We start from the raw sequence: 26864 nt of genomic DNA on the forward strand, positions 1-26864 counted from the left end.
AAGTACTAGGAGAGGGCACGTAGCAATATTGGTGAATCCTAGTCATAAAAAGTTTAAACGATGTTGTGGCCAACGTGACCGAAAACCTCTCTGGCTATTGGTGCGCGTGATATGTCACGTGTGAGATGGATGGTTGATTGTAGAAGGCCTCCTTGCAGGCTTGCGCGCGTTCCGTCCGGTAGGTTTTATCAGATCGAAGGCTAGCCTGTGGTGAATTCTAGTACCCCATAGCTAGACGAAGGCTAGCTACGGTCACGTGACGTGGTCACGTTGGCGTGGTAAGTCAGGAGAGTAAGGAGGAAAATGAGAAAGAGGCGAGGCGTCAAGGGAGCATGGCTTGTGGAGGCTACACGACTGTCGTCATGCCCTCTCCTACGCTTCTATCCTCCTTGGGTCTCAGGGTGCCGCCATCTTGCCCGGTGGGGTGCGCTTGGGGGCGGCCATAATCCGATTATGACGCCTTAGCAAGGCTTTGTAATTGGGTTAGGACGCGTCCAAGCGCACCCCAGCGAGCAAGATAGCAGTGCACTGAAGCCGGACTTGCAAACGTGTATACACGTTTGCAAGCCCGGACTCATGGCGCCGCCATCTTCCTCAGTGGGGTGCGCTCTCGGGAGCGGCCATAATCCGATTACGACGCCTTAGCAAGGCTTCGTAATCGGATTATGACTGGTCCAAGCGCACCCCAGACAGGCAAGATGGCAGCGCCCTGAAGCCGGACTTGCAAACGTGTATATAAAAAAGAAAGGTGGGTGCAACTCAAAACCTGGAGAGCGTTTACATTCAATGGCGGCGCCTGAGAGAGAGGATTGGGAAAGGATATGCGCCAATGTTGCCTACACGATAGCAGACGGCCGCTGTTGCAACTCTTGCTCCGATGCGCCTTTCCTCCTCCCGCCTTCCATTGTAAGCAACGTTACTAAAACACTCAGTTGAGAAACTCGCCGTCGAAACCTGGGCCGCTGGCGTCCACCGAGACTGAGCTAAATGCGACAACAGCGCCACTCTTTGTCACTTGTCTGTACTGTGGTCACTTTGAGCTTTTTGAAAGCCTGTTTTTGCGTAAAAACAAACGGAAAAGACTTTTTGTATGAAATTTATTGGAGTTTAGTACAAAAAGAGGGGCGCATTATGTTTTTAAAATCTTTAGTTTGCAGGGTTTTGCGGCACAATTAATATTGTTTTTAAACAACCATCCCTCAGCGGCCCTTTCAGGTAGCGCGTCCCGACCTAGGTGCATTTTAACTTCGGTAGGTCGACGCGGTGCGTCCGCCGGGGAGACGGGGGTGGCGCCCTTGTAACCTCTTCCACTGTATCTGTTCTTAAAGCCAAATTAGGAGTCACGTGCAGTTCCTCGAGTGGCCGCTGCGGGAGAAATGGTGGAGTTGTGTTCGTCATTAGCTCGGTGCTCGGAGACAGATTGGGGCCACTTTTTCAAAGCTGTCTCTATGAGAGTTTCCCAACTGAGTGTTTTAGTAACGTTGATTGCAAGCAACGAACGCCTTGGCGTAGCCTTTTTCGCTTCCTTCTTGCTCATAGAAGAAAGCAGGGTTGCCAGATGTAGTGATTCCTCGTCGCCAAAATGTAATAATTAAAAGAAAATGCGTACACCCGTGAAAATAAAGAAGAGCAGGGCCTGCGTGGGCCTGCGGAAAACGAGGGGTCTTACATGCCGAAGAGGTGAACGGCGGGCCGGGCGCGGGAGCCCCGGACAGAGAGAGAGAGAGAGACGTCCGGCGAAATCGGTGGTTGAATCGTAACTAGTTTATTTAACGGTCAACAATGTGGGGTTGAGCGCCACGGGGACGCAACCCTGTTAACACGGGCAATGGTGTAACGGTGGCGCCATCTAAGCAGTGTGGCGAAATATACTTAAATGAAAAAATTGAAATACTACACCAGACAAGCAGCAACGTCCAAGATGTAACTTACCACTTTTCGCGTTAAACAAATACTTAACCTAACGGAACAAAACTGGTGGCTACGGAAAAGTAATCATTTTCACCTTGCGTAAATTATTCAAGCACATTAATGGGTTCTTATGACCCGAGTTAGGAAATATAACGCCCCTTTGCCTGATAGACACCCAGCCCGTGATCCCCGTTCTAGCAGTTGCACCCACCCTCACTTGAGCCTCCCTACTGAAATAGCATTGAAAAAGACCGCCCGCCGTCCCCGGGAATGAAACCCTAGCCCGCTACACGCCAAGCGGAGACGTTACCATTGAACTATACCACAGCATTGTTTTGTTTTGTTTTTTCGATGTCTTGTTACAGGTTTTGAAAGCTGTCAGAGGATAAATAGTTCCCCTCGATCAGCCACGCAACCCGGTGAAGTTTTGCAGAAGCTTGGGTTCACATTCACCGAGCACAAAAGGGACTGTGTTGATAGAGTGCATGAAACTCGTGGTCTGGCGTGCGACGTACATCCGGAAAATCAAGCAGCATTGCCTATACAACAGGTCTCCCTACTACGTCGAAGAGACCTGGGTTAATTAACACTGGCCACCACGGTCTAAGATTTGGATGGGTACTTCTGTGGAGACGCCAACTAATGCCTTCAACAAGAGCTTCCCAGTCTGACTCTAGAATCCCTCTGGGAAAGGAGACTTACGGTGGCCCAAAGTGGCGGCTGACAGAACTCTCAAATATGTGGAGCTCTATGGTGCCTTACCGAAAACTTACAAAAATGGGCCCCATGTTTGCTACATTTGGGAGAATAAGCATTTGGCGATGCATAGTTCTTTTACAGCGAAAAAATCTTACATTTTTGGGGGGACACACAGCACTTATGTAGTTGTGCAACTGATTACTACAGCTTCTTATGGTTCCTACTCGCAACATTGCAACAAGAATTATCTGTTATAAATGACAAGTTCAATGGTACATGTAGAAAGCACAGTGGCAGCTCAAAGCAATCACATTCTCAAATTAATCCACAAATGCAGAATTAAATCCCCTGAAGGTCTTGCAGAGCATTTGACGGATCGTAAAAGGCAGGGGGTACAAGGCCTCGGGGGTCAATCTCCCGCCTTCCGAACGAGCCTCGTACCGCCGCGAGATTGTCCATCACTACTGCATAGTGCACGTTAGAAGCTCCGGGCTAGCAGTCGTATACTGCACTGCCTAAACATCCTCGGCCAAGACACCAGACGCCCACTGAGGAAGACCGGCCATCTACACATACGTACAACACAGTCCACTCCTGTAGACCAGAGCAGCAGCCCTCTCGCAAGCTGCAGCACAGCCCCAAAGCAGCCTTGCGTGCCCACCGTGCCCGAGCAAAACCACCCAAAGGAGAAAAAGGAAAGCACTCGTTTATTAAGTCTCAGTAAAAACAGCATTCATCCAGCCAAAGTGCACTTGAAGCAGGGGCCATTCTAAACACTCCCAAAACATTAGTAGAAAGCCGAACATTTAAAACACCCACAGGTCCCCGGTATGTACAGTGGCGCCTCCGGCGGTCTTCTAGACGGACTGGTAGCCCTTCTGACGGCTGCGACTGCGTCCTACCAGGTAGGCCAGCAGCACAATCACCACCAGGGCAGCCAGGGCAGAGCCCACCGCTATGGGCACAATGTTGCTGATGTCGTTGTTCTGCACACAGTGCACCGCTGCAACGAGAGAAAACAAGTGCCAGTCAGCACACCCTTGGCCCATCCATAACTGCCCTCCCCCGTGCTCCCCAAAACTGTCGTTGCAAGCCGGTACAGCAGGTAGCCAGAGGAGACTGCAATCTGGCAGTGGGCTCGACAGGACAGAGTTTCTTCCATGGTCAACACACTGAAAACGATTCACCTGAGCCGAATGACCGATTTTCATTTAATTTAATTTATTTGACCCTTAACTAGCAGCGGTGGCGCAGTGCAATGGTGCACAGGTCTACCACGTGACTGACTAGTGGTGGCTCCCAATAGTGCCAACTACAAATTCGTTTCGTGCTATAAATATAGCTTCAGGAGATTTCTTCCGTTGTAAATTTATTTTATGACATCCTTTTCCCATCCCAACTGTTTAAAAAAATTGTTTTTCCTTTGCACATGTTTTTTTAAGTTCCAGGCACTACCAAGAATTGCAAGACAATATAGGGTAGACCATATCAACCAGAGGTCACTGGCAAACAGTCTTTCCCTCAACTCATTAAAATGCTCAGTCATGCTGGTGACACACAGGAAGATTGCCGACAGCCCGCCGATGCAGACTTTTGCAATCGCTGTAATGACGACAATAGCCGAACCATAACAATGTCTGGAACTCAGTGTGTGTCCAGTGCCTTGCCAACACCAGCGTGTGGCTATGATCAACGTTGGCGGCATATAATCAGCTCCAGATCGTGTGTGTGCTTGTTTTGGCAGCGAGTTGAAAGGGCAAACGCTGCTCTTTTTTGCTCAACTTTTTCTGAGACTTCGACTGCATGTGGTGAAAAACGTGCGAGTGTTTCATAAGTCAACATCAAGAATACATTCTGAGCAGTATTCGCGCAAAGTACAAAACTTCTTGTATCACTCCTTTAACCTTCCCCTTTTCTTTTTCATCATTGTTATTTTTTGCATTTTCTGTACTCATGTGTCATCTTTTCCCTTCATATTTGCATACATGCATGTATGTATTGTGTTGTGCTTTCTACTTCTATAGCTTACCTTTATAAACAAGGAGTCATACCTTCTGCTATGGGCCATTGGCCTTCTGTGACTGCCCAGCTCTCATAAAGAACTCTTTCCTTAACTCTTTCCAGCTGCACCCATAAGTCGTAGATCATCAGTGATCAATGGTTTCCAAGCGCCGCCAAGAAATTAAGTTTAGTGCAGAGAATTATGTTCCACAATCTTGTGGATAGCCAAAGAACTGAAGTTTCAATTTCAACTTAGGTTTGAGCCTTATCACAAGCTGGTGGGCTGTCAAAAATAGTCCTGGGAATGGTGGTTGCACCTGTCTAACACGGCAAACTGCTTGCATCGGTCTCCATAACAAAGATGGCAAGATTTACACAGCTCAACCGTATTGTGGCATATTTTTTAGACCTCAACAGCTCTGGGGACGCTTGAAATGATGGTATAGGCATTGCTTAACAGATGGTGTCGGTAAGCATCACTTAAATTTCCAACGCTGTTCTGAGCCGGCGTGCATGTTTTATGTTCCCAACAAGGTGGACGAAAATGCTAAATATGAAGGAAGTGCAATTAAGGCCAAACCAAGGTAGAACAGAAAGAAAGCATTCTGCTAGGGGTGTGAAGTGTACTATCTCTGTTTCATCAATAGAAGCACTCCTTCATTGAAAAAAGCACATGTCATGGAGGCCAACTCTCCGACGAACCAAAAATAGACATCATTTGGAGCACAGCAACTTCCAGGTGGTAATAGCTGTGAGTGTGGGGCACGTTTTGTATATTCGAAATTTTTATTTTATCTGTTGTTTAACTTGAATAGCTGCAGAAGTGTCGACGTTTATATGCCTTCTGCACATACATTGCATGTTAAATGTTAAACAATAGAATTTTAAAACCTTTTCCCCACATTATAATGACCTCGGCCTTTTTAAAAGAACAAGTACTTGACCATGTTTTGACGTGTCACGTTGCTCCATACGCAAACTAGTCAGGAAAATAGAAGCGTTTGCACGAATCCTTTTAAAATTGCTACTTTTCCCGTGGTTAAGAAAGAGCTAAAAATGAAAAGACAAATCTAGGAAATAATCACTATACAATAATGAGTTTTGTTCAGTCACACAGTCTAACAGAAAATTGGTGAATAACAAACTGCCGCTTGCGGCTTTCTGTACATTGCACGATCCCCTAGTAAACCCTTCAGAAGAAATTCAGTTCGCAGGCTCCTTGCACTCGCAGAACGGTCTGCGACGCGGGACATGCAATGCGAATATCCCGCCGAATGTTCAAAAGAGGCATTCCTGCGAGCCACTCTTCAATCGTCTTCGCCCGCAGCCACGTCTTCGAGCGAAGAAGCGTCAAAAATGTGTGCTCCGCCGAGGCGGCACTGACCGGCAGGGATGCTAGAATTAGTAGTAGCGTTCGCACATTCGAGTGCACATTCCCCGTCGCAAGCATCGAGGGAGGAAGTTGGAACATCAGGATTCAGGCGGAGAAGCCGCATGTAAATTGGCCACTTCCAGCAAACAGATGTGCTCTTCCATTATACGAATAAACTATAAAAAGAAAATAAACGAGTGAAGGGGTTTTGGAAGGGGAAGATGGGGTGCCTCTCCCCTTAATATTGCCACTGAACAAAGCTATCGATAAATTCTTGTCTGCCATCTTTGCAATGTCCGAACGAGCTCGGCATCTCGTCTGGTAGAGCTTCCACTCTTCCTTCTCGGAGTCAAAACGTCCCGAGATCATGAAACTGCCGGCGTCCACCGCGCTTCGGTCGTCGCAGCTGCCTTTCCTCGGGGGTCCCGGGTCCTCATCGCCAACGCGACCTTGTCGGATCGGCGCCAGGCGCCTTTAACCGTGCGTACCGTCAGGGCATTCGCAGAACAGACTATCGAGGCCCCAGAAACGCCGCAAGAAAGCCGACGGTGCCCGGGACGGCGATCGCAGCCGTTTACAACACCAAGGAACCCTTCCTAGTCCATCGAGGCACCGACAGAATAATGCAGAATCTCTGGTAAACAATACACTAGGGAGTGTTCAGCTCGATCAAATAGAACCGGTTAACTATCTTAGTTATCTGGGAGCTCCGCGAATGCACAACGATATTCTTTCCCAGGTTCTTAGAAACCCGTCCAAAGAAGGTTTTAAGAGAAGGCACAACTCCCGAAGGATGTTGTCAAAGTTTTATTCCTGTAGATAAAGTATTTACTTCTAAATAAATTATTTTCACCGTACCGGCGGCCGAGCACGCTTTGTAGAAACGCTCGCGGTCGCACAAATTTGCCATTCTCGAAGCATGCTCGCTCCGCTCCTTTTGGTGTAGAGCTCCTTGCGAGACATTGTGCACACGAACCGTGAAACCCCATACAAAACAACACTGCATGCTCTCTAATCGGCCACACTGGCGAAGAAGGAACTCAGATTCGCTCGAACCTGCCACGTGACTACATACCCCATGCAGCGTGGAGAGTATGCAAGCCTCCTGCCTTCATACTCCACTGACGAGGAGCCAAGGAACATCGCTTGTTCCACTGGGATGGACACCTGATGTCCCATGAACCGAAACAAACCCCGAGTAAGTGGGAGAATCACCAGCATCTCAGCCACACAAGCCAGCCTTCTCCAAGAAGATAGCGAAGGAGCTAGTGCCCTTGTGAAACTGCTTGTCAAGGAGGGATTTGTTCGAAAGATGTTCCCAGATGAAAACCCACACGTCAATGACTCTTTCAACATCTTGATTTGGAACAGGAGCCCAAAGGTAGAATCTGCTTCTCTAAGTACTGTCGAGTGTGCCGTGGCTCTTGCAGTCTTGGAGTTCAACCTGGGTCCTCGAGAAAGTTTTTTTGGAGATGGGCATTGAGCCAGGGAGCCACTAGACATCACAAGCCACAAAGGCCACTCAGACAAAAGTTACAAAGGGCCGAGTGAGAGCACTCAAATCCTCCAAGGCTTCGTGCAAGAGAAGAAAGATGGAAGCTGTGGCCAAAGCACAGAAAGACCGTGCAAAGGAGGAACCGACATAATCCTGGAGCATTTTAGGTCAAGTGGCAGGTGCCATCTAAAGTAGAACAAAATTTTCAAGCGAGTTTTCCTCAGCTTCATGTTTTGACCATTCTTTCATTGATCAAAAAACCATCGTTCGATGACTGAAGTACCCTTCATAACTGCTGTGCAGTTCTTTCTAGAGTGAAATTTACTGGAGAACTCAACTATTTGCTTATTCTCTCGAGATTGTTACTTTTGAGAAAATGTTGACTTTTGTAACAGTAAGAAAATTATTGAAATAAACAGTTTTCAAAGTCAACTTTAACGCTAAGTATGACACTCAACATTATTTGGAACTCATAACTGATTAATCTAGTCCAGGGGTGGCCAAGCTGCGGCTCGCGAACCGCATGCAGCTCTTCCCACGATACAGTGCGGCTCACGGCTCCCTCCGCAACCTCCCCCCCCCTCCCAGGCCTCCCTGCCGGTCACACGAGCACGTCCCCAAAAAGAGAAAAGGAACGCGTTTTAAATAGAAAGGCAGGTTGCGGTTTGGTAGTCTTGTGCTACTGGCTTACGTACAGTTGGACTGCTTTTGACTCTGTTAGACTGAAAGTAGTTAGAGTTTCTTTTGATTGCTATGAACAAAAACTGCTGCCCCCCCCCCCCCCCCCCTTGCGGCTCTTAGGCCGGGTCAGCCTGGCCACACCTGATCTAGTCACTTATCCTTATATCCAAGCAAAAAAACTGGGACATTTTGGTACTTTTGTGCAACAAGTTTTTCTCCTCTGCACTACTATAGTTGTATAATATTTTTGATGTACGAAATTTACCTTTTCAGCTGAACTTTGGTGTAGCCTCCCAAGTTTGCATACCTAGTACACCCTGCCAATTTCATTGAAATAGCACCAGTACTTAAAAAGCAGTCCTTCCAAGGGAGTGCCTCCTTTTAAACACTCCAAAGTGCAAAGAGCACGGTCGGAGCAACCCTGGGCAAACTCACCGCTGCCAAAGCCCTCGGGCTGCACGGTGGTGTTGACAAATGCCTGCAGCTGCACGTTGAGCACGTCCAGGGTGGTGTTGCCACCCAGGGGCACGGGGGAGTCCGCCCCGCACAGGTACGACCGGCCCTGCTCCACCCCGAACAGGTGCAGGCTCTCATTGCCCACCTTCACCAGCTCCCCTGCGCAGAGACCGCCACCGCTCAAGACGCCGTTCGAGAGGCGGTGACCGCGGTGGCCATCTGGTCCGAGAGTGTCACCCGGGTTGCGAGGGGCTTTTTCCCAGGATGGCATTCCGCTTCGCAGGAAGGAAGCAAAGAAGGAAGCAAACTGCTCCGCGCACAGAAAAGAATTTGAGTGCGGCCGGGCAACCACTCGTATCTACGATCGTACCATTAATATCGCAAAATAAAACGTCCATAAAGTTGCAGACGGAAGCGGAACGCAGCAAGTCCCGAACGCCAACATCAACAGTCATTGGCGCTCGCCTCAGCCCCCCCCCTTTTCAGGGAAAGGGGAGGGGGTTGAGGTGAGGGCTTTGCGGACCTTAGTTGAGAACCACTGCTCTAGATTATTACATTAACCCTACGGTGTCTGCGACTCTTGAATTGTGCATTAGCGGTGTGTCTGCAGCTTAAAACATAAAACTCAAATGCTATTTTGGGGAATGCTGGCCAAATCGCTCCTGCAAAAAGCATGCATTGTGCAGGAAAAGGGTCCTATTGGTCTCTATCAGATGGACTAGTTAGGAAAACTAACCATGTTGGGTGTAACTTGGCTTTCTGCCTACTTTCGAAAAAGTAACTTCTTAACTAGTAAATTGAAAGGCTCGATTTTATTTAGGAACTTTCTGGGCACTCTCCAGCACCGCTGAACGAGGCACACTTTACAAAAATCTAACAACAAACAACACATTTGGCAGTTTTACGTGCCAAATCAACGAAGGGCACGCCGCGGAGGAGGATTGGGGATTACTTTGGACCGCCTGGAGAGCTTTTGAAGTGCAACCGAAATCTAATTCTCTACAAAGAGGGGCCCCTCGACCGGATATTCTGACACCCGGGGATCCACAGGCTGGCGCTGTCCAAGCTTCTACAAAAATGTGTTACGAAAAAACGCTCAATACAAAAGCGCTTAGGAGTTTCAGTTTCTTAAAGCACATCTTCGCATCGACGGTGCCTCTACCCAGTGATGAAAGTGCTCAACTAACATGCACCACCATGCATTCTTTGTACGACTGATGTAAACTGAAGAATCAAAGCTAATTCTCACCATACGACTCGAACGGCACATTGCTTCATTTCGCAGTCTCATACCACATCTTTCTATACAAGGGAGGTGGCAGTTGCACGCTTTGTTCGAGGGGGCCAGACCGCCTGTGCAGAGATGAACTCTGATAGGAAAATAAAAACCTAGAAACGCAAGCATTTTTTTTTCACAACTTCATAAAATGCAGCATGCCTTATATTTAGGGTTCGGAGTTTTCGGTTTAAACCGATAAAAACCGATAAAAGTATGCCGAATCCATTTTCGTAAATTCGGTTTTAACCGAAAAAGGTCAGGTTTTAGGTTTGGCCTTTTCGATTTAAACCAATAAAAACCGATAAAAGTACGTCTAATTCATTTTCTAAAATTCAGTTTTAACTGGAAAAGGTCACTGTGACCTTCCAGTCGTACCGCAGAGCCTTGGCGAAAAAGGGGAACGACAGCGTCTATCGAAACGTGTCCGAATGTATGGGATACACGTATGCCATCACGACTTTTTGGTTTAGTGTGCGCATCATCGCACATTAAATCAAAACGTGAAGTTCGAAATTCTCCATGACTTCGCCATGTACGAGCGTGTTTTCAAACTCGCTGTGAGAAAAACTGACTTGACGCAAGCTTTGCATGTTGTGTTGTGCTTCAAAACGCCGCACGGTGTCTCTTTTCGCGGTCACAATTGGTTGATTGGCCGATTTTGGCTCAGGTGCGCTTCACCTCCTCAGCCGGCCACTGTCCAGTGTTAGCGTTAGGAGGGCATTCTCGAAGCTCAGGGTCATATTAACAGGCAAGAAAGGGTGCGGATCAACGAGGAGAACCTGGGAAAGTACATGTGTGTGTACTATAATAAGATCACGTAATCCTGATGTACAAAAGGTGAAGTTTCATGTTATTTCGGCATAGGCTTTGTATCTGACTTGCTTGTACTTCTGTTGTTGTTTTCTTGTTTCCTTTACAGTTGCACATATTTGCCAAATAAAGTGTCCGTTTATGTTTCAATGTATCTGTGCCGTTATTCTTTGAGTGATCACAAATACCAGAGTTAAAAGGACCATCTTATCCGGTGTCCGTTGGTGTTCGTTTTATATTCACCGAAAAAAGCCGTTAAGCTTTTGTGGGCATAAATATACGCCGAAAAAAAACCGAAAATTGAGTTTTAAAATAAACACCGAAAAAAGTACGCCGAATTTTGAAAAAATAGAAACCGAAAACGAGGAACCCTACTTATATTTCTGTAAAGTGTACCAATTTAGTAGTTTTAGACGATGCCCAGAAAGTTTCTAAATGAAACCACGGCTTTATATTTACTAATTAAAGAGGTGTTGATATGAAGTTAGTTAGGAACTTAATTATATAGAATGTTATTAGTTTTCCTAAATAAGCCCTAAGGGTGGGACCAAGAGGACATCAACCTTTTATTTGTGTTGCTCCCTTTTCAGAGGAGTGATTTTACCATTTTTTTGTGAAACAGCCTGTATAGCTAGAACGTTCCTTATAGAAGCCCAAAAACTAGCATAACAAGTGCTTGTCAATGGATATATTCTTACACGAAGTCCAAAAAAATCTGTCGACTCCCACGTACAAAAAGCAGGCCAGCTCGCTCGCTCGAGAAATGACTGCATCATTCAATATCTATAAGCGGGTGCAGCAGCAAGCGGGTGAATAAGAGTGGAATGGAAGAAAGCTGGTGCCTGCAGGGGTATGGGAAACGCATGCCTACTATGCAGGACTGCCCTGTCCTCCCGATAGCAGCCTGTGCCTTTGGGTGAATGGTTTTTGCTACTTTTAACGACCGTTAGCATCCTAAGAGACACGCACGTGTTATTGCCTGTCCACAAAGACGGGCAGCCGCAGCGTTTCCAATTTCTTCCCCACTTTGCTTCTTTTGAGTCACATACCCCCCGTGATGTTAAAAAAAGTATTTGCTTCATTACTTTCAAACTCTGTAGTCTTCTTTTTATCTGGCACTTTCTCGGGGTCTTTGCCCGAACAGGAGGATGTGCCAAAACATGCGCTGGGCGTCTCCAAGAAAGGCTGACATCTGCACCAAAATTCTAGCCAGCGTGTGTCCCAAAACAACAGGAACGGTGCACAATAGAAACTGCTTGCCGAGTGCTTACTCGTCCCTGCTGCTCAGGATGAGTAGAGGCGAGAGATCTGTTTTCGGCACTTTACGACTAAATGGTACATATCTATGCACTTTAAGGAGTAGAGCGTATTTGTGTACTTACACGTGATATTGTATTATATCCACGTTAATGGGGAGTGCAGGTTCATCTACTTCTTTTGCAGGTGTTTTGGTTATGTCAGAAGGCCGAGTTCCGATTTAAGGATAGAGGGTACACCTCAAAGTAAGCTGTCTTGAGGTCTACCCACTATCCTTCTATCTAAGGCAATCGGAGCTCAATGTTCCGACGTCACAACACCCCCTGCAAAAGAAGGAGCAGACAAACTTTCACTCCGCATTGATTTCACTTTGGGAAGCTTGTGTCAAAATAAATTGGATACAGATATTAAAGACTGTCGACGATGCATTTTTCATTTTACCAGATCATTCCCACCTAAGCCAGTTTTTCTTCGCGGAAAAATGGCAACCCTGGGCAATCGCTCGCTTCTCTCTGGGACCAAGAACGGTCCCACTCTTGGTGGACCATGTCGCTGCAACCACAGTATCGTACACGAGCCGACAGAAGTGCCACAAAGGCACTCTGCACTGCATCCAAGAGCTCTCGCCCTTCTACCCTCTCGGCAAAGGGAGCACCTGCAGCGGGCCTCCTGCGGCACTAGGAGCAAGCACTGCCATTCCCTTGCAGATTATGGTCCATGGGTTGCAGAGCCGCTTGCGCAGCAGTCACACCTGCCCTTCTAGCCCACCGGAACGTCCAGGCAGCAGCCCCTCCCCGAGCAACCCTCACCCTGGTGCTGGGCGTCCGGGAAGTGCACCGTGTCCAGGACGTACTCCGCCACAATGCCAGACAGGAAGTTGGTCTCGTTCTTGGTGAAGGTCATGCTGAGCAGGCTGGTCCCACACCTCAGGGCCAGCGTCTGCTCCGAGTGGCCGCACGAGCTGTTGGCCGGGTCCACGGTCGTCGTGTTGTCCAGCACCAGCAGGGCATCCCTCCACTGCGAGTGAAGCGAAACCGGTGGGGTACCAAGATTGCCACTAAACTCCACAGAGAAGCACACATTTACCCACGCCCTATGCGCCTCCAACCATTGTGCCTGCTGCATTTTTATTTTAAATGCTTTATGAGTCACACGAGAAAATCTTCCCTGACAAGCGACACGTTGGAAGTGTTATAGTCCATTGCAACTCAAGAAGGTAGGGCGAGGGAAGAAAGGCCTGCAAGGAGGAAGCAGATGGACCGCTGGAGGGGAGAGGGGGAAACCTCTCCAGCATTCGGTCTGCTTCCTCCTCCCCGGCCTTTTTCTCGCCTTACCTTCAAGTTGCAATGGACTATGGACGACATTAAAGGGACACTGACACCCCACAAAAATTTTTTTTCAATCTTTACCAGGCGATTTATAATGGTTGTCGAAAGACTACCCAATTAATAATTTGCTACAGAGTCATGTATATTTTTAATAAAGCCAAAAAACGCAACTGCTCGAAACCGAAACCTGCACACGGAGGAAGGAGAAGTAGAGAGGAGAGAGTGAGTGGCAGAAGTCGCATAGCTATACCCAACTGTCACCCTTTTTTTTTGCACGCAGCAGACGACATGTTTTGCAGAAACCCTTTTTATACACTGAAGAGTTGGAAATGAGTAGCGAGTGCCCATGGTGAATTCCCGTGATCGGCTTCGAAAGGAATACCCCCAAGATGTTGCGTGAAGAGCCGCCTCACATGTCCTGAATCTGAAAGTGTCATTGTGTGGCAGAGTCTGCACAAGTTTCCGAAAGATCAATGGGATCGGGACCAATGGCTGGTTGCAATTGCTGTAAAACAGTTATGGGCACCTCAGAAAGCGGACACTACCGATTCATATGTTTCTCGCATTTTGTGGAAGGTGACTACATGAGTTTGCAGGTGTCGAAAAAGAAATCCCGTACCATTTAGTTCAGTGGCAATTCATCCACAACATTTGTTTTTTTCAGCAATAATTGTAAAAAAAAGCAATGCAAATATCACAAAATGTTGGACAAAAAAACTGTATGCCCACACCAGGGTTTGAACCCATGTCCGCTGCGTGTGAGGTGGACATCTTTCCACTGGACTACAGGGTGAACTTTTCGTAGTAATGCAGCCGGCTGTAGGTCGGAAGTTTGCTACCGATTTCCCTCCAGCAAAGGCACTCCCGGCTAGAAGTTCGGCAGCACCACGCACTGGCCACATTCGTACCTGGTAGAAATCGTATGTGTGCATATTTAACTCGAAGTACGCACTTCGTGCTTGATCTTTGAGCGAGCGATGTCTTCAGCCACGTGAAGAAGCGACGGCTCGGCGACGTCTTCGTGCAATCGGCTTGGTGGTCGGGCGTGTCGTACAGGATGAATACCAATTCTTTTGATCGGTCCAAAATTCTTTTTGAAGGAAGACAGAATACGCCAGTACCGCAAACAACAGTTCTTAAGTAGAGGTCCCACACCCATCGTCCACTGCCATCGCCGTCAATCTGCCCCCGAGTCCCACCATATGCGAAACGACGCCATGCTTTAATATTGAGTGTGTGCCTTCAATGACCTACGACTTTGATTAAACTTGGGGGTTATGTCTAAACCTTAGAAAACGGCCCGTGACCACAGAAAAGAGAATGAGCGAGACTCAAACCGGCCAGTTCTCGATCGGTGGTTGTCGGGCAAAAAGAAAGCAAATTTCAAGCCGCAAATTTTGTTCTGGGTAGTTGGACTCTCGTCACGTACAACTAAAAACCTCGGCGAGCATAAATACCCTGTCAGTGTCCCTTTAAAATTATATCTAAATTTTGTAAAAAAAAAAGCAGCAGCAGAAATTATTACTGTTGGTTGCCAAGGAATTGAGATAGCATTCATTGTGAGACTCGCGACGCAGCTCACTGTGAATACGACGACGCACACTATTTTACAAGTGGTTTACGAAACGATCATCGACATCAGTGCGACTGCAGCGCACCACTCCAAAATTGAGTAATTGCTTTGTCTGTGTACAATCATTTAATCTTTGGTCTGTGTAATTGTTTTATGTTCAAGCTGCTTCCCCACCATCATTGCAGCTTTGTGCGTGTGTCTTGTCCTGCCTCTGTAATCGTTTAATGTTCAAAGTGTCTCACCATCATTGACCATGTACCAACTAGCTCAACCCTAACTGATAATTGCTTCTTAGCTTGGGCGCAAATGTAAATGTGTGCATACTGCTGCTCCGTGTATGTGCGGCGCGGATTTATCTGCTTACACTGCAGCCACGAGTGATTGCTTTGTAGCTTGGGAGCAAATGTGCATGTGTGCGTACTGCCGCTCCGTCTATGCACGGCACAGGTTCATCTGCTTGCTAGGACAACGTCAAAGACTACCTCTAGGGTGATCTCAAAGACTACCTCTAAGACGTTGTCTAGCGACCTCTAGGACAACTTCCAGGAAGACTTCAAGGACTACATAAGACAATGTCTAGAATGACGTCTTAGAAGACCTTAAGTATGACGTCTCTGACAATGTTTGCATACGGACGGCATCTGCACATGCGAACATCCTGCATTTGCAAAGGCGCCGTGCTGCCGAATGCAAGGCACATTTGAGGTCAGATCCTGTATTATGAAATAATGCAAAGCTATTGGAATATCCTGAGTACAGTGCGTGGATTGTGCACCTACGGTTTGTGGCTGTAGAGAGCCTGAAATAAGAGTGTGTTTAACTGTTCAACTCAAACCATGAAGAGCGTGTGCAATTTAATGGCGGCATTAGAGATGACGGATTATACCATTTTTCGAGTTTAAAAAATACTTATCCTATTGGAACAAAAATGGCATCTAAATAAAAGTTATTTTATTCTTCGCAATCAAAGTAGCCAAATGAGAAAACTTTTTGACTACGACGGGAACGATTTGAAATGCAAGATTGAAGGGTGTGGCATGAAGATAAAAGGAGACCATGTGGCTAACCTTGAGTGGCATGTCAAAACTTTTCACCCTGACATTCACGAGACAGCAAAAACGCGAGAGGCTTCAAAATCCTTAAATACACGCACAAATAAGCATTTGGCCTCGTTGATAAAAAAGACCTCGTTCAACAAGGTTTTTACCGTCCTTCCTCAAGTCAAGAAACATCCAAATGACAATCAACAAAGGAGTTATCATCGAAGCATGCATAGAAATGGTCACAGTAAATGGACGACCTCTTGCATTGATGTCTGACTAGGTTTTCCGGAAAATTGTGGATTACCTTCTCCAAAGCTCTGATGCAAGATTTCTTTCAACCCCTCGCAAGAGGAGTGACCCTTCGCGGGGTCCGGTGCGCAGCGCACAGGCTTCAACTGGCCGTAGAAGACTCACTCAAAAATGCGGACGTGAAGGCTCTTCTTGACAAGCGTCGTGCACTCCGTGAAAGCTGCATGTACTCCCAGCAATGATGCTAGTCAAGAAACTGAATCTCAAGAAGCCGATCCTAGATTGGCCAACTAGGCGGAACTCTACCTGTGACATGTTGGAGAAACTAATCAAACTCAAACCCTTTTGCATCTACACGGGGAAAGCGGCACTGACTTTGTGGTGAGTGACGAATCCTGGCCAGCTATGGAAGGAATCATTGCCAGTTTAAGGCCTGCAAAGGTCGCAACCAAGGCTCTTCAGAAGAAGCAGCTGGGCCTCTGATTTCTTCGGTATATGGCTGCAGTGCTCACTGGAAACTGCAAAGGTAGGTTTTTGTTCTGGCTGAATGACTGACACTTCCCTTAAAGCAATGACAAAAAGGTTTGCCTTGGAACAACGCTTTTCAAGCCAGCATCCTCGTTTAAACGTCCACCTAGAACATGAGAAAAAATCTGCCAGGGACCACCTGATGAAGACTTCGGTGGCTATGAAAAAGGTGCATAAGCCTCCTTTGGCAGCCCCAGTGTCTGCCTCGTCCGACGAAAAATTGGCAGCGGGTGACTCTGCCTATGATTTACACGCCTTACTGCGACTGAACGAGATGGAATAGAAAAGTCAACGAACAAGCTTACAAGCAGCGGATGCTTCGATCAGGCCACTGCTTGACTCCTTTGGAGGACCAAGACTAAAGAGATTGGAAGATATTTTCAAGTACTGGGAAAACCAAAAGAGTATAAAACCAGAGCTCTACGAAGTGGCGTCAGTCGTCTCAGATGTGCCTGCGACACAAGTAACAGTAGAGAGGAGTTTTCAAGTTTGAAGTTTGTTCTTTCCCCACAGAGGGCAAACCTCAGCGAAAAACATTGATCTCTATTATGCTTGTTCGTAACAATGCAAGCAGAATGAGCACCTGAGCTTTCACAGGTGTCTATCTTTCTGCACCCCTACCGTAACGTTCCGAAAAGACGCCCACCCAAAATGAAGAGATAAAAGGTGAAAAACATGCGATGCGCTATCTTTGGGGATGTCCCAGCAAAACTTTATCAAAAATTAATGATAAACAACCTGGCACCGGCTACAAATTACGTGACGCGGGAATTGATACCACGGATTGCGGACACCGCAAATTCACATTTTGCGATGCGATAAACACGCGGAAATTCACTACAATCTCATGTGTCGCGGGAAAAGATACCGCAAGTTGCGGACGCAGCAGATTTGCATTTCATGGTGCAAAGGACCCGCGAAAACCTGCCAAGAATTTGCATCTGACGAGAATGAATACCGCAAATCGTGGACGCCGCAGATTCCAGCTTTATGGCGAAATAAACATGTGGAAACCCGCTACAAACTTCCTTGTCACAGGAACCGATGTTGCATGTGCAGATTGTGGACAAAAACGCAGGAATCCGCTACAAACTCTTATGTTACGGGAACAAGTATCGCAGATTGTGAACGCAGCAGAATCGTGTTTCACGATGCAATACACACACGACCAACATGCATGGAATCGACACGCACATATCGCAGACAAAAATGCGGTAACCCGCAATAAACTCGCTTGTCAGATGTGCTGGTACAGCAAATTGCGTAATAGATGCGATTCCCGTCAAACATTGCGGGACGTCCGACAAGAATCGAGGGGTGAGCGATGTTTCGGAATTTTTATGTTACAGATATGTAGCCAGAAAAATGGGGATAACGATCTCTCAGGGGCAGATGTTCTCTCGGAACTTTACAGTAATTTATTTAGCAAAGTCGAGCGAAGACGAAGAATAACGAATACATGCCTATACTTGTGCGGCAGCAGCAGTACCCCACAAACTTATTATTGAATTACTCAGTGGCCTAACTATTTGCTATTATATTGAGTAAAGCAGTACAATTTGCGCAAGTGCCCTTCAGCTCATCGGGCTTCCAATCTGAACTAATGCGTCCTATCTCGCGTTCTAGTGCGGAAGGTCAGATTCTTGGGTGAGTTTGGGTGACCCCAACAACGTTTTCCTTTTTTTAAAAGAAAATTGAGAATGCACGATAAACAATCCACACCTCACAACATATTGTCTAATCAATAGTATTTAAAAAATTTATAATCAATTTTGAAAAAAAAAAAAATTACCGCAAAATTCCAAGAGATAGCCCAACTAACATCAAGAGAAAATCGGGTGAAAATATGGAGTGGGCTATTTTTGGTGTACAACAAAGAAAAGTAAAAAAATTGCTATATTTAGGTTGTGTCTTTTCCAAGCTTGTTTTGGTGGGCTTGGAGCAATGAAACAATGATGACAACGTTGCTGACTTCCTAGTCAGCAACGTTTGTTTATATCCAGCCATAGCTAACTAGTCACATTTACGCTAAGGCCCATCATTGATTCCGACACTAGTATTTCTAGGAGTGGGCTATCTGAAGCCTAAAATAGGGGTAGGCTATCTTTCAAGGGTGGGGTATCTCTCGGGATTTTAGAGTATTTCCTTGCTTTTGTGTGTAACATATTGCAAATCACTTATGGGAGGACTATGATTGGTCTGGTTGCTTCAGGAGTTCAGCTCTGCCCCACCACATTCCCATCTGTAATCTCCAAGAGTGATTTGAGTCTGAGGCGCGGTTGAACTTTGAACTCAACGGAAGTACAAAGTGTGGCAACACAAACAAGCGATTGCCGTATTTTTTTTTTCCACAGCTAAACTGTGCACTAGTCTTAGGCTACAGGTTGCGTTATTTCACACTCCAGGTGTAAACAGGAGGGAAAGACATGTTGGCGCTATGTTTCACGGTGTGCGTGTCATTTAAGCTTAACCATAACGCTAATATGAAGTCTTCATGAATCGATTTGCATCCCCCTTTGTGCACAGCGAGTCCTTCGTAATGTGACTTCTCGTTTGTCCTTTCAGTATTTGTCAATTTGTAGCTCTAAACTCTACCACTGACATATGACCTTTGTTTTCTACAGAAAAGATGATCACCTTAAAAACGTCAAGGCGCGATGGCTTGACATTGACACAAAACATAGGACCGCCTGCCTGCCCTGCTCCACCCCTTCCCCCCCCCCCCCCCCCCCAACCTTGTCTAATTGCCTCATAAATGACAAGGATGGATATTATGGTCAAAGCAGTGAAAAGTCAAGAGGGTATGGAAGAGGACGTACTGAGCAAAAATTTAAAGCACAAAGTGTTGTACAATATCTTTCACAAAGGCTTATATGTCATATGTGCGTTACAACTAGGGATGTCGTGAACCGCTGAGGTTCCAGTTACCACCAGGTTTGACTTTTCCCAACTTTTATTGGAAAGTTCAATAAAGTTTTAGTAGGGTTCGACTGTTATGCACATGCGCGACAGGCTGGCTCGGTTGGCTTTGGATTGGATGGTGATGACCAAGTGATCAAGTCAAACATTCTGCTTTTAGTAAGGGCAGCACTGTTTGGTTGTTTTGGTAATGCAGCAAGAATAAACTATGTTATTAACTTTTGAGTTATTAGAATTATGTTTCTTTGATTGTAACTATTTGTATAATAAAAACCTACCCGTAAAATTCCGAGAGATACCCCACCCCCAAAAGATAACCCACCCCAGTTTTCAACATGATTTTCGATTTCTTCAAAATCACCGAAAGATAACCCACCCCTGACAATAGCGTCATCCAAGCCGGGGGCGACGTCCACAAAAACGAGGTCAGCTGGCGTGAGTAGGGTGCGTGGAAGATAACCTAACAACAAAGACTGGCTGCAATAACAGGCCACAGGATCTAAAAATAACATGTGCGCACTTGGGTTGGCAATGCAGCCCGCACACATGTAAAGTCGTTGCGAAATATTTTCCCTTTCAATTTATTTCCTGTTCGGGAAATACCTTTGCTTTCCCGCACGAATCCGAAACGTGACTACCACGCATCCCTGAACAATCCGGTCATTCGTCGTTGCGAAGCAAGAACAGGAAGATGCAGCAAAGCTTCACCGTGGAGAAGAAAGTGGAGGTTGTCCGGTGGCACTGAAAGGCTGGCAGCAATGTGAGTAAGACCGCACGCCAATTTGGGCTGGATCGTAAGCAAGTAAGGCAGTGGAACTCTACGTACGAAACTCTCCTTCAGGAGTGTCACAGAAAAGGAAAGTTTAAGCGGTCTTTAAACAGCGGTCGACCAGTGTTTTCCAAGGAGATCGACGACTGACTTTTTGAATTTCTACAAGTAGAGGGCGGCGAGCAGGGCGCAAGCACAGAAGCTCGCATCGGAAGCCAAGGTGGGCAACTTCAACGCATCGAGCCAATACCTGTCCCGATGGAAGAATAGATTCAATCTGTTACTTCGCGCCGCCACCAATGACAGCCAGAAGCTCCCGATTGACCATCCGGAGGCGGTATCGGCCTTCCGAAGGACTGTAGGCACGCTGCGCCTACAGCATGACTACAATGACTTCTCTATTGCCAACATGGACCAGCCGATGGTGCGAATGGACAAACCCGCAACGCGAGCCAACAACGTCGCCAGGGAAGCAAGCATCCGGATTGCAAACACTGGATGCTCCCGTCGTGGGTTTACGGTGGCGTTGTGTGCGACTGCGGCGGGGATTAAGCTTCCGGTATTTATAATCCTGAAAGAGCCAACCGGTCGGATCCCTCCGAAGGTGCTGTTAACCCTCAACGTTCCAGGTATGATTTTTTTTTTTTTTTAATTGCAAAATGATTTATACTAATACCTTAATACTTTTTTATTTTTCAAACTAAGAAAATGTTCAGCTCGCTCACTATTACGGTCTGTTTTCCGCAATATTTTCGTTTTTTGCTTTTGTTTCCGTTCCGTGCTTTGAGGCGTAGCGTATGGCGGTTACGCCTAGCGACATACTTGGCCCTTGGCCCCGTAACGTCACCTGTGTGCTCGTGTTTGTATCTTATCTGCTCTCCAATTTGTTAAATTTCAGCCAATGTGCGGCTGTCATTCTCAAAAACGGCTGGATGACTTCCGATGTGCTTCTGGAGTGGGTGTGACGGATTTAGGGCCCGAACAGAGATGTCCGGCACCTGCTCGTCCTGGACCAGGCCCCAATCCACAAGACTGACGCCGCCCGCAAGGCGATCGCAGCAAAGGACACCAACGTGGTGTTTGATCCGGGTGGCTGCACATCGATAGTGCAGCCAGCTGACATCAGCTGGATGAAACCATTCAAGGACAGCCTTCGGGAGACCTGGGCAAGCTTCATTCGAGCTGGGGCAGTGATGCGCAAGGGCAATCTCAAGAAGCCATCTCAACAAGATGTCGTGCACTTCGTTTCCAAGGCTTGGGCGGCCGTGAGCGAGTAAGTTGTCGCCCGCTCCCTCAAGTGGTGCGTTATATCAACAGCCCTCGATGGATAAGAAGACTGAGAGCTTCATGAGCGGCTCGCCTCTGCGGTCCCTCCTTCCGCTGCCCTGCCAACCTCGTCAAACTCCATGCGTGAGGAGGTGCTCAACCTCTTGTTCGACAGTGAGAGTGACTGTTTGTTCGACGGTTTTGACGACGAATGAATACAGAGCTAATAAATGCGTGTGTTTTTTTGGCTGTGATACATTTCTCAACTTTTTTTTTTTTTTTTTATTGAACACTGAAAGTTAGCTTACGTCATATTTTCACTCAATTTGCTCTCGATTTTAGGTGGGCTATCTCTCGGGATTTTATGGTATTCCGTAAAAACATTTTCTCCAAACCTAGACATGCTTGTATCTAAGTCTAGCCACACTGTCCACAAAGTCGCACCTTGAAGAACCTGGTTAAAAGTTTGGAAGTTCGTCGATGTCGAGATTCGACGAAAAAATCTATTCAATGTAAGTTTGTGACATCCCTAGTTGCAACATATCTGTAGAAAAAGTTCTGCCTCCAAACCCCAGAAAAAAAAAGGGCACCACTATATAAATGCACAATTTTTCTAGCGACACAGGGTCGGACAGCGAGAAACATGCGCTTCTATAACCACATGCATTTGTTTGGAAAAGCAAACGTGACATAGGTGTAAAAGCACACAGCAATGAAGACTGGGGAAAGGAACGAACAACACAGGACATATTTTACAGCTTTTGGTGTTGTTCATTCCTCTCCTTAGTCTTTCTTGTTCTGCACTATTGCATTTACATTATGTTTAACTTTCACCAACTAGCACAGCTCTCAATTGTATTACTTCATTCCACTTAGCAGTATTTTACTAGAAGAGGGCTATACATAGTTCTGCTCCTTTCAATGTGGGCAAGGATGCATTCTAAGCACCGAAGGATAGGCACTGCCAATGCACAGGAGCCCCGCGAACTGCCCCTGGCAGATCGCGGGGTGAGACAAAACTGGAGAGCGCTCCGGTGTTGCCGGCTGCTGCCTCTTCGCAAGGGCTAAGGCGTAGCCAGACTATCAGAGCGTTTAAGCACGGACGCGGGAAAGCTGGGACACACCGCACTGCTCTACAAAGGTGCGGCACAGACTCCCCCGCAAAATAAACTCGTCCTAACTACAATTAAGCTTTGCAAGCGCTTATTTCGCAATCATCAAGAACCAGGTGCCCTCTCATTTGGACTTGGCGATTTAGTCCTGCGCCAATTTTTTTCTTAGCCGGCCGAATCTTTGCTTGCCCTACAGGAACGGAGGGGCAACCTCTGCAAGAAGAAATCATTGCAGACTCAATGTTTCTCACTTATCTCCGCACTTTTTCTAAAAATATTATGAGTTGGTTAAAGAATGAATGGTTCTTTGGCGCTTACATCTGTGGGCTTTACAGAAATTTCAAACAAAGTGGAAGCCGAAGCAAGGGCCAGGCAAACGTTTCTTTGAGAACGCCGGACTACGCACCTTAGAGTCCTTGGCGAGGTAGGACACCTTCAGCTGGAGGGCTGCAATCATCATCACGCAGGTCTGGTTGTCGGCATCCCTCAGGACATAATTGTTGACAGGGGGCACAGGCGGAGTTGGGGGCGCAGCAGTGGTCGTCGGGGCCAGCGTCGTGGGTGCATGAGTCGTGGGTGCGTGCGTCGTGGGGGCATGGGTTGTGGGTGCATGCGTTGTAGGGGCATGTGTCGTGGGTGCATGTGATGTGCCGGTCGAACTCTCCTGGCCTGCGGAGAAAAAGGACTTTACTCGACAATTCACCAGCAAGAGCAGTGGACGTTGGCGAGGCATTTGTAGGAATTATGAACACTACCCCCCCTTCCACCTTGTGCAGCTACAGCGCACTTGAAATGCTCCGCCGCAGCATTTGAGACGCACATTGAAGCAAAAGAATCTGACCAAAATTAACCAAAACAAAATTTTATGCAATCATAATTAGAAGCCAGAGACAAAATATCACACATCAAAGAGTGTGTCCTGCTGACGTTTTCAATTACAATTGCCTATCGCTAGGTTACCTATACACTTACCTCGGGTACCCAAGTAATAGCGAGACAAGCTGGCTAGACAGGTGCCAGACAGCTCATTAATATCTGCGGTTGCAAGTGTACGAAGTTTACTAAGGCCGTTTCACACGAGCGAATACCCCCGGCTTCGTGACATTGCAAAAGTGATGCTCTATATTTTGTTTAACGGCATCGATAGAAATACAATTCCATCGTACAACTTGGACACCGAGTCGTCTAGTAATGTGTTTATATGTCCTTAAATAGCGCCGCAAATGTATGCCAGAAAAAGTTAAATTTTATCGCAATAATCAGCGCCACATAGAGCTGCATGAAGGTATATGGCATCTCAGATTGTTGCAACCTCAAACCTTTCAGTTATCAGTTTCAGTCCAGATCAATGCTTTGTTTCTATATACAAATACTCTTGGGGCCTCTAGGGGCATTGCAGAGGGGAGTGGTTGGTTAGTGCCAGGCAAAACTTTGTGTTAGTTACCGGTGATGGTGACAATGTCATTGGGAAGGCCATTCTAGCCGACGATAGATTCGGTTAGAAGTGAATGCTGGTAGGCTGTTCTTACATCGAGCCTAAGGTACTGTTTTTGAGCCTGAACCTGCATGCTGGTTTTGTACAGGACATTTCAACAAACTTAATTTTACGTTACCCATGCAGCTTTGAAAGAAGAATGCTGAAAAATCTTTTCCTAGTCTAGATAGAATGATGGGCAGCTCAGATGGGCTGGTGAAGGCAATCAGTTCCATGGTATTATCTCTGCCAATATCAGTTGAAATGCCGCTCCGTGCGATACTATCAGAGTTGCCCGTGCATTTTTCTGCAGATCGATGCACGCCGAGGCCCAGACAACTCCCCTTCAGCGCTCGCTGCTCCACTATGCACTTACTTGCCATTTGCTACTGAGACTGCAGTTCACAACTGTGGCAGGACTGTCTGGATAGACACCTCGATTGCCGGGTTTTTTCAAAGTTCCCGTACCAATAGATTTACCTCATCAGCCAGTTTCGTTACGCTGCCGCTGTCACAATTCATCGAGGGAACTTTAGTCTGTCCACGTAGGACAGCCTCTGAGCTTTGCACACACAAAGCACAAGATGGCACGAACAAACTGCATGACACGCTTAGTGAGATCGGTCTATTCGAAAGATTGGAAACTGTACACCAATACAGCTGCGACTACCTAGTGGTTCTCCTCGTCCCTCGAGAACGGCTTTCCTGCGGTGCATTCCCAGGTCAATTTGCATCCCTGTGGGTGTGAATTATCCAATTCACGGCCAGTAAAGACCTTCTCTATACTACTGCCCGTTGCCAGTACTCTTTCAGACGTCACACATTGGTCAAATTTTTTGGATATGTCTCCAGCAAATGCAGAGAGACATCCATGTTTGAGCAACTCAACTGTGGACTGCTCACTCTGTGATCGTGAGTCTGGAACCTGCAGAAATTGTTTCAAAGAAGTTTCCAAGAATTATGTTGTGCCTTGCATAGGTTTTACAGTTTGGTTAAACAAATGGATGTCACCACCACTTTCTCGCTCGCAGATGGCACTGAAGTGCACTGCGGTACCAAGAGCGCCGTTGGGGAGTTGTCTTACCCTCAGCATGTCCTATAGTTCTAAAAAAAATGCAACAAGCGGCTCAGATAGTACTGCGCGCCACGCAGTGCAACATTTCGGCTCGTATTGGCCGCGATAGTACGGTCCGCAGTGATACGAGCATGGCCCTACTACGGAGGGCAACGCTTTGTCGTATGCACAGCTAGAGCCTGGCGGAAGACAACGAACGTGTGCTGGAGGCATAGCTTCCGAATTTCTTAGCCTGACCATAGCGCTAGCCGAAAGGGTTAAAATGCCGCACAGGTACCTCCAGCATGCCAAGTCATGGAACCGACTGTCGCATTGCGACAGCGAGAAATGTCCATCTCAAGCTCCTGCTTAAAGTACCTTCATGCGTGGCTTTTGTGCAGTTCTGGGGATGCCACTGGCCCAGTTCATACTGCCAAACTCTATAGCCAAATTCGCCGACTGGAAGTTTAAACAGCAGGTGGTTAGCCTGCAGTGGTGTCTTGTGTAAGCTCCAGATGAGCAACTTGGCCAGCGTAGCGAGACTTTTATAACACTTTCGGACGACACAGCCGCGTCGCCCGTGTTGTCCGGCGCATTTCTCAAGTTTATGCGTGCCCTGTTAACCGACACGCTCACCGTTCGACGGGAGGATTTTATGTTCTCGTCTGAAGAGCGTCGGTGTACACATCCCAGAAGCACGGCAGCTTCTTCCGAGGGTGTCGTGTTCGGCAGTCAGTTGTTCCCCTTTCGGGGTCGAGAGCGCCGAGAGCGTTTCCAAAGCACGGCCCTGGGTCGCCCGACAAGCTGAATATGCGGCGCGGCGGAGAATTACCGGCGACCCAGTTCGCGAATGAGAGCGTCGCTAATCAGTGCGGCGTTCGGGACTCGATCCCGAGCATTGCCGGCGCCGAACTGGACGGGCCAGCGTCCTTGGGGGCGTCCATTGCGACCCCCCCAGACCGCTGGTAGCGGCGGTAGCCCTACACTCGCCCCTTATCGCCTCCATTGTTGTTCGGGGGGGCGTCGTTTTATCGGGACGTAGCCACCCCCCGCGTGCGCGACAGTTAGGCCCAGCGGACGTATGGCACGGGGGACAGAACGTCCTCGGCCGGGCGTGAGTCAACACCCCGAGACTGATCGGTTGCTGCGCAGCCGTCACGGGCACGCGTCACCAGAATTCGCAAAGTGATGACCCGCGGGGCGAGCTTTACTCACCCGCTGCCAGAGTCGCCGATGCCCAGACGGCCACGAGGACCACGAACCACTTCATGCCGACCGCCGGGAGCGAAGCTGAACAACGCCGCAGAAGACCTTCGGGACACCTTTGAGACCGAGAGGATGATGAGCTCAAGTTGTTGCCAGTGCTGTATCTGCTCGCACGTCTCACATCAGATCGCGGATCACGAGAACGACCGGAAGTGCGCAACTGCCGGAAGTTCCCAAGTTTCTAACGTCGTAACGTTGGCAACGGCAGTTGATAAATTCGAGGGGAAAAACTGCTTCAAGCGGTTTCCGCAATACACGGGCCCAGACGTGCACGAACCCTTTCGTCCCGACAGTAATCACAAATACATCGCGCGCGTAGCGC

At 47.5% G+C, this 26864-nt stretch overlaps 1 protein-coding gene across 1 annotated transcript; it reads right to left on the minus strand.

Moving 5' to 3' along the window:
* Positions 1-3295: 3295 nt before the first annotated feature.
* Positions 3296-26660, minus strand: LOC8023498 (lysosome-associated membrane glycoprotein 1). The gene is made up of 5 exons (XM_029977182.4): positions 26492-26660; positions 23155-23417; positions 12771-12978; positions 8595-8774; positions 3296-3613 (listed from the first exon to the last, which is right to left on the minus strand). The coding sequence occupies exons 1-5, from the start codon at positions 26544-26546 to the stop codon at positions 3468-3470; spliced, it is 852 nt and encodes a 283-aa protein (XP_029833042.2). The 5' UTR covers positions 26547-26660; the 3' UTR covers positions 3296-3467.
* Positions 26661-26864: the final 204 nt, after the last annotated feature.

This window comes from Ixodes scapularis, unplaced genomic scaffold (genome assembly GCF_016920785.2).
Source record: "Ixodes scapularis isolate PalLabHiFi unplaced genomic scaffold, ASM1692078v2 PGA_scaffold5__190_contigs__length_132052651, whole genome shotgun sequence".
Taxonomy (NCBI): Eukaryota; Metazoa; Arthropoda; class Arachnida; order Ixodida; family Ixodidae; genus Ixodes; species Ixodes scapularis.

Coding starts and splice junctions, on each gene's coding strand:
- LOC8023498 (XM_029977182.4), bottom strand. CDS start 26,546: ATGAAGTGGTTCGTGGTCCTCGTGGCCGTCTGGGCATCGGCGACTCTG. Junction 12,979..23,154: donor ACCTCGCCAAGGACTCTAAG/GTGCGTAGTCCG, acceptor CTTCACTCGCAG/TGGAGGGATGCCCTGCTGGT. Junction 3,614..8,594: donor GCCCGAGGGCTTTGGCAGCG/GTGAGTTTGCCC, acceptor CTCTCGTTGCAG/CGGTGCACTGTGTGCAGAAC.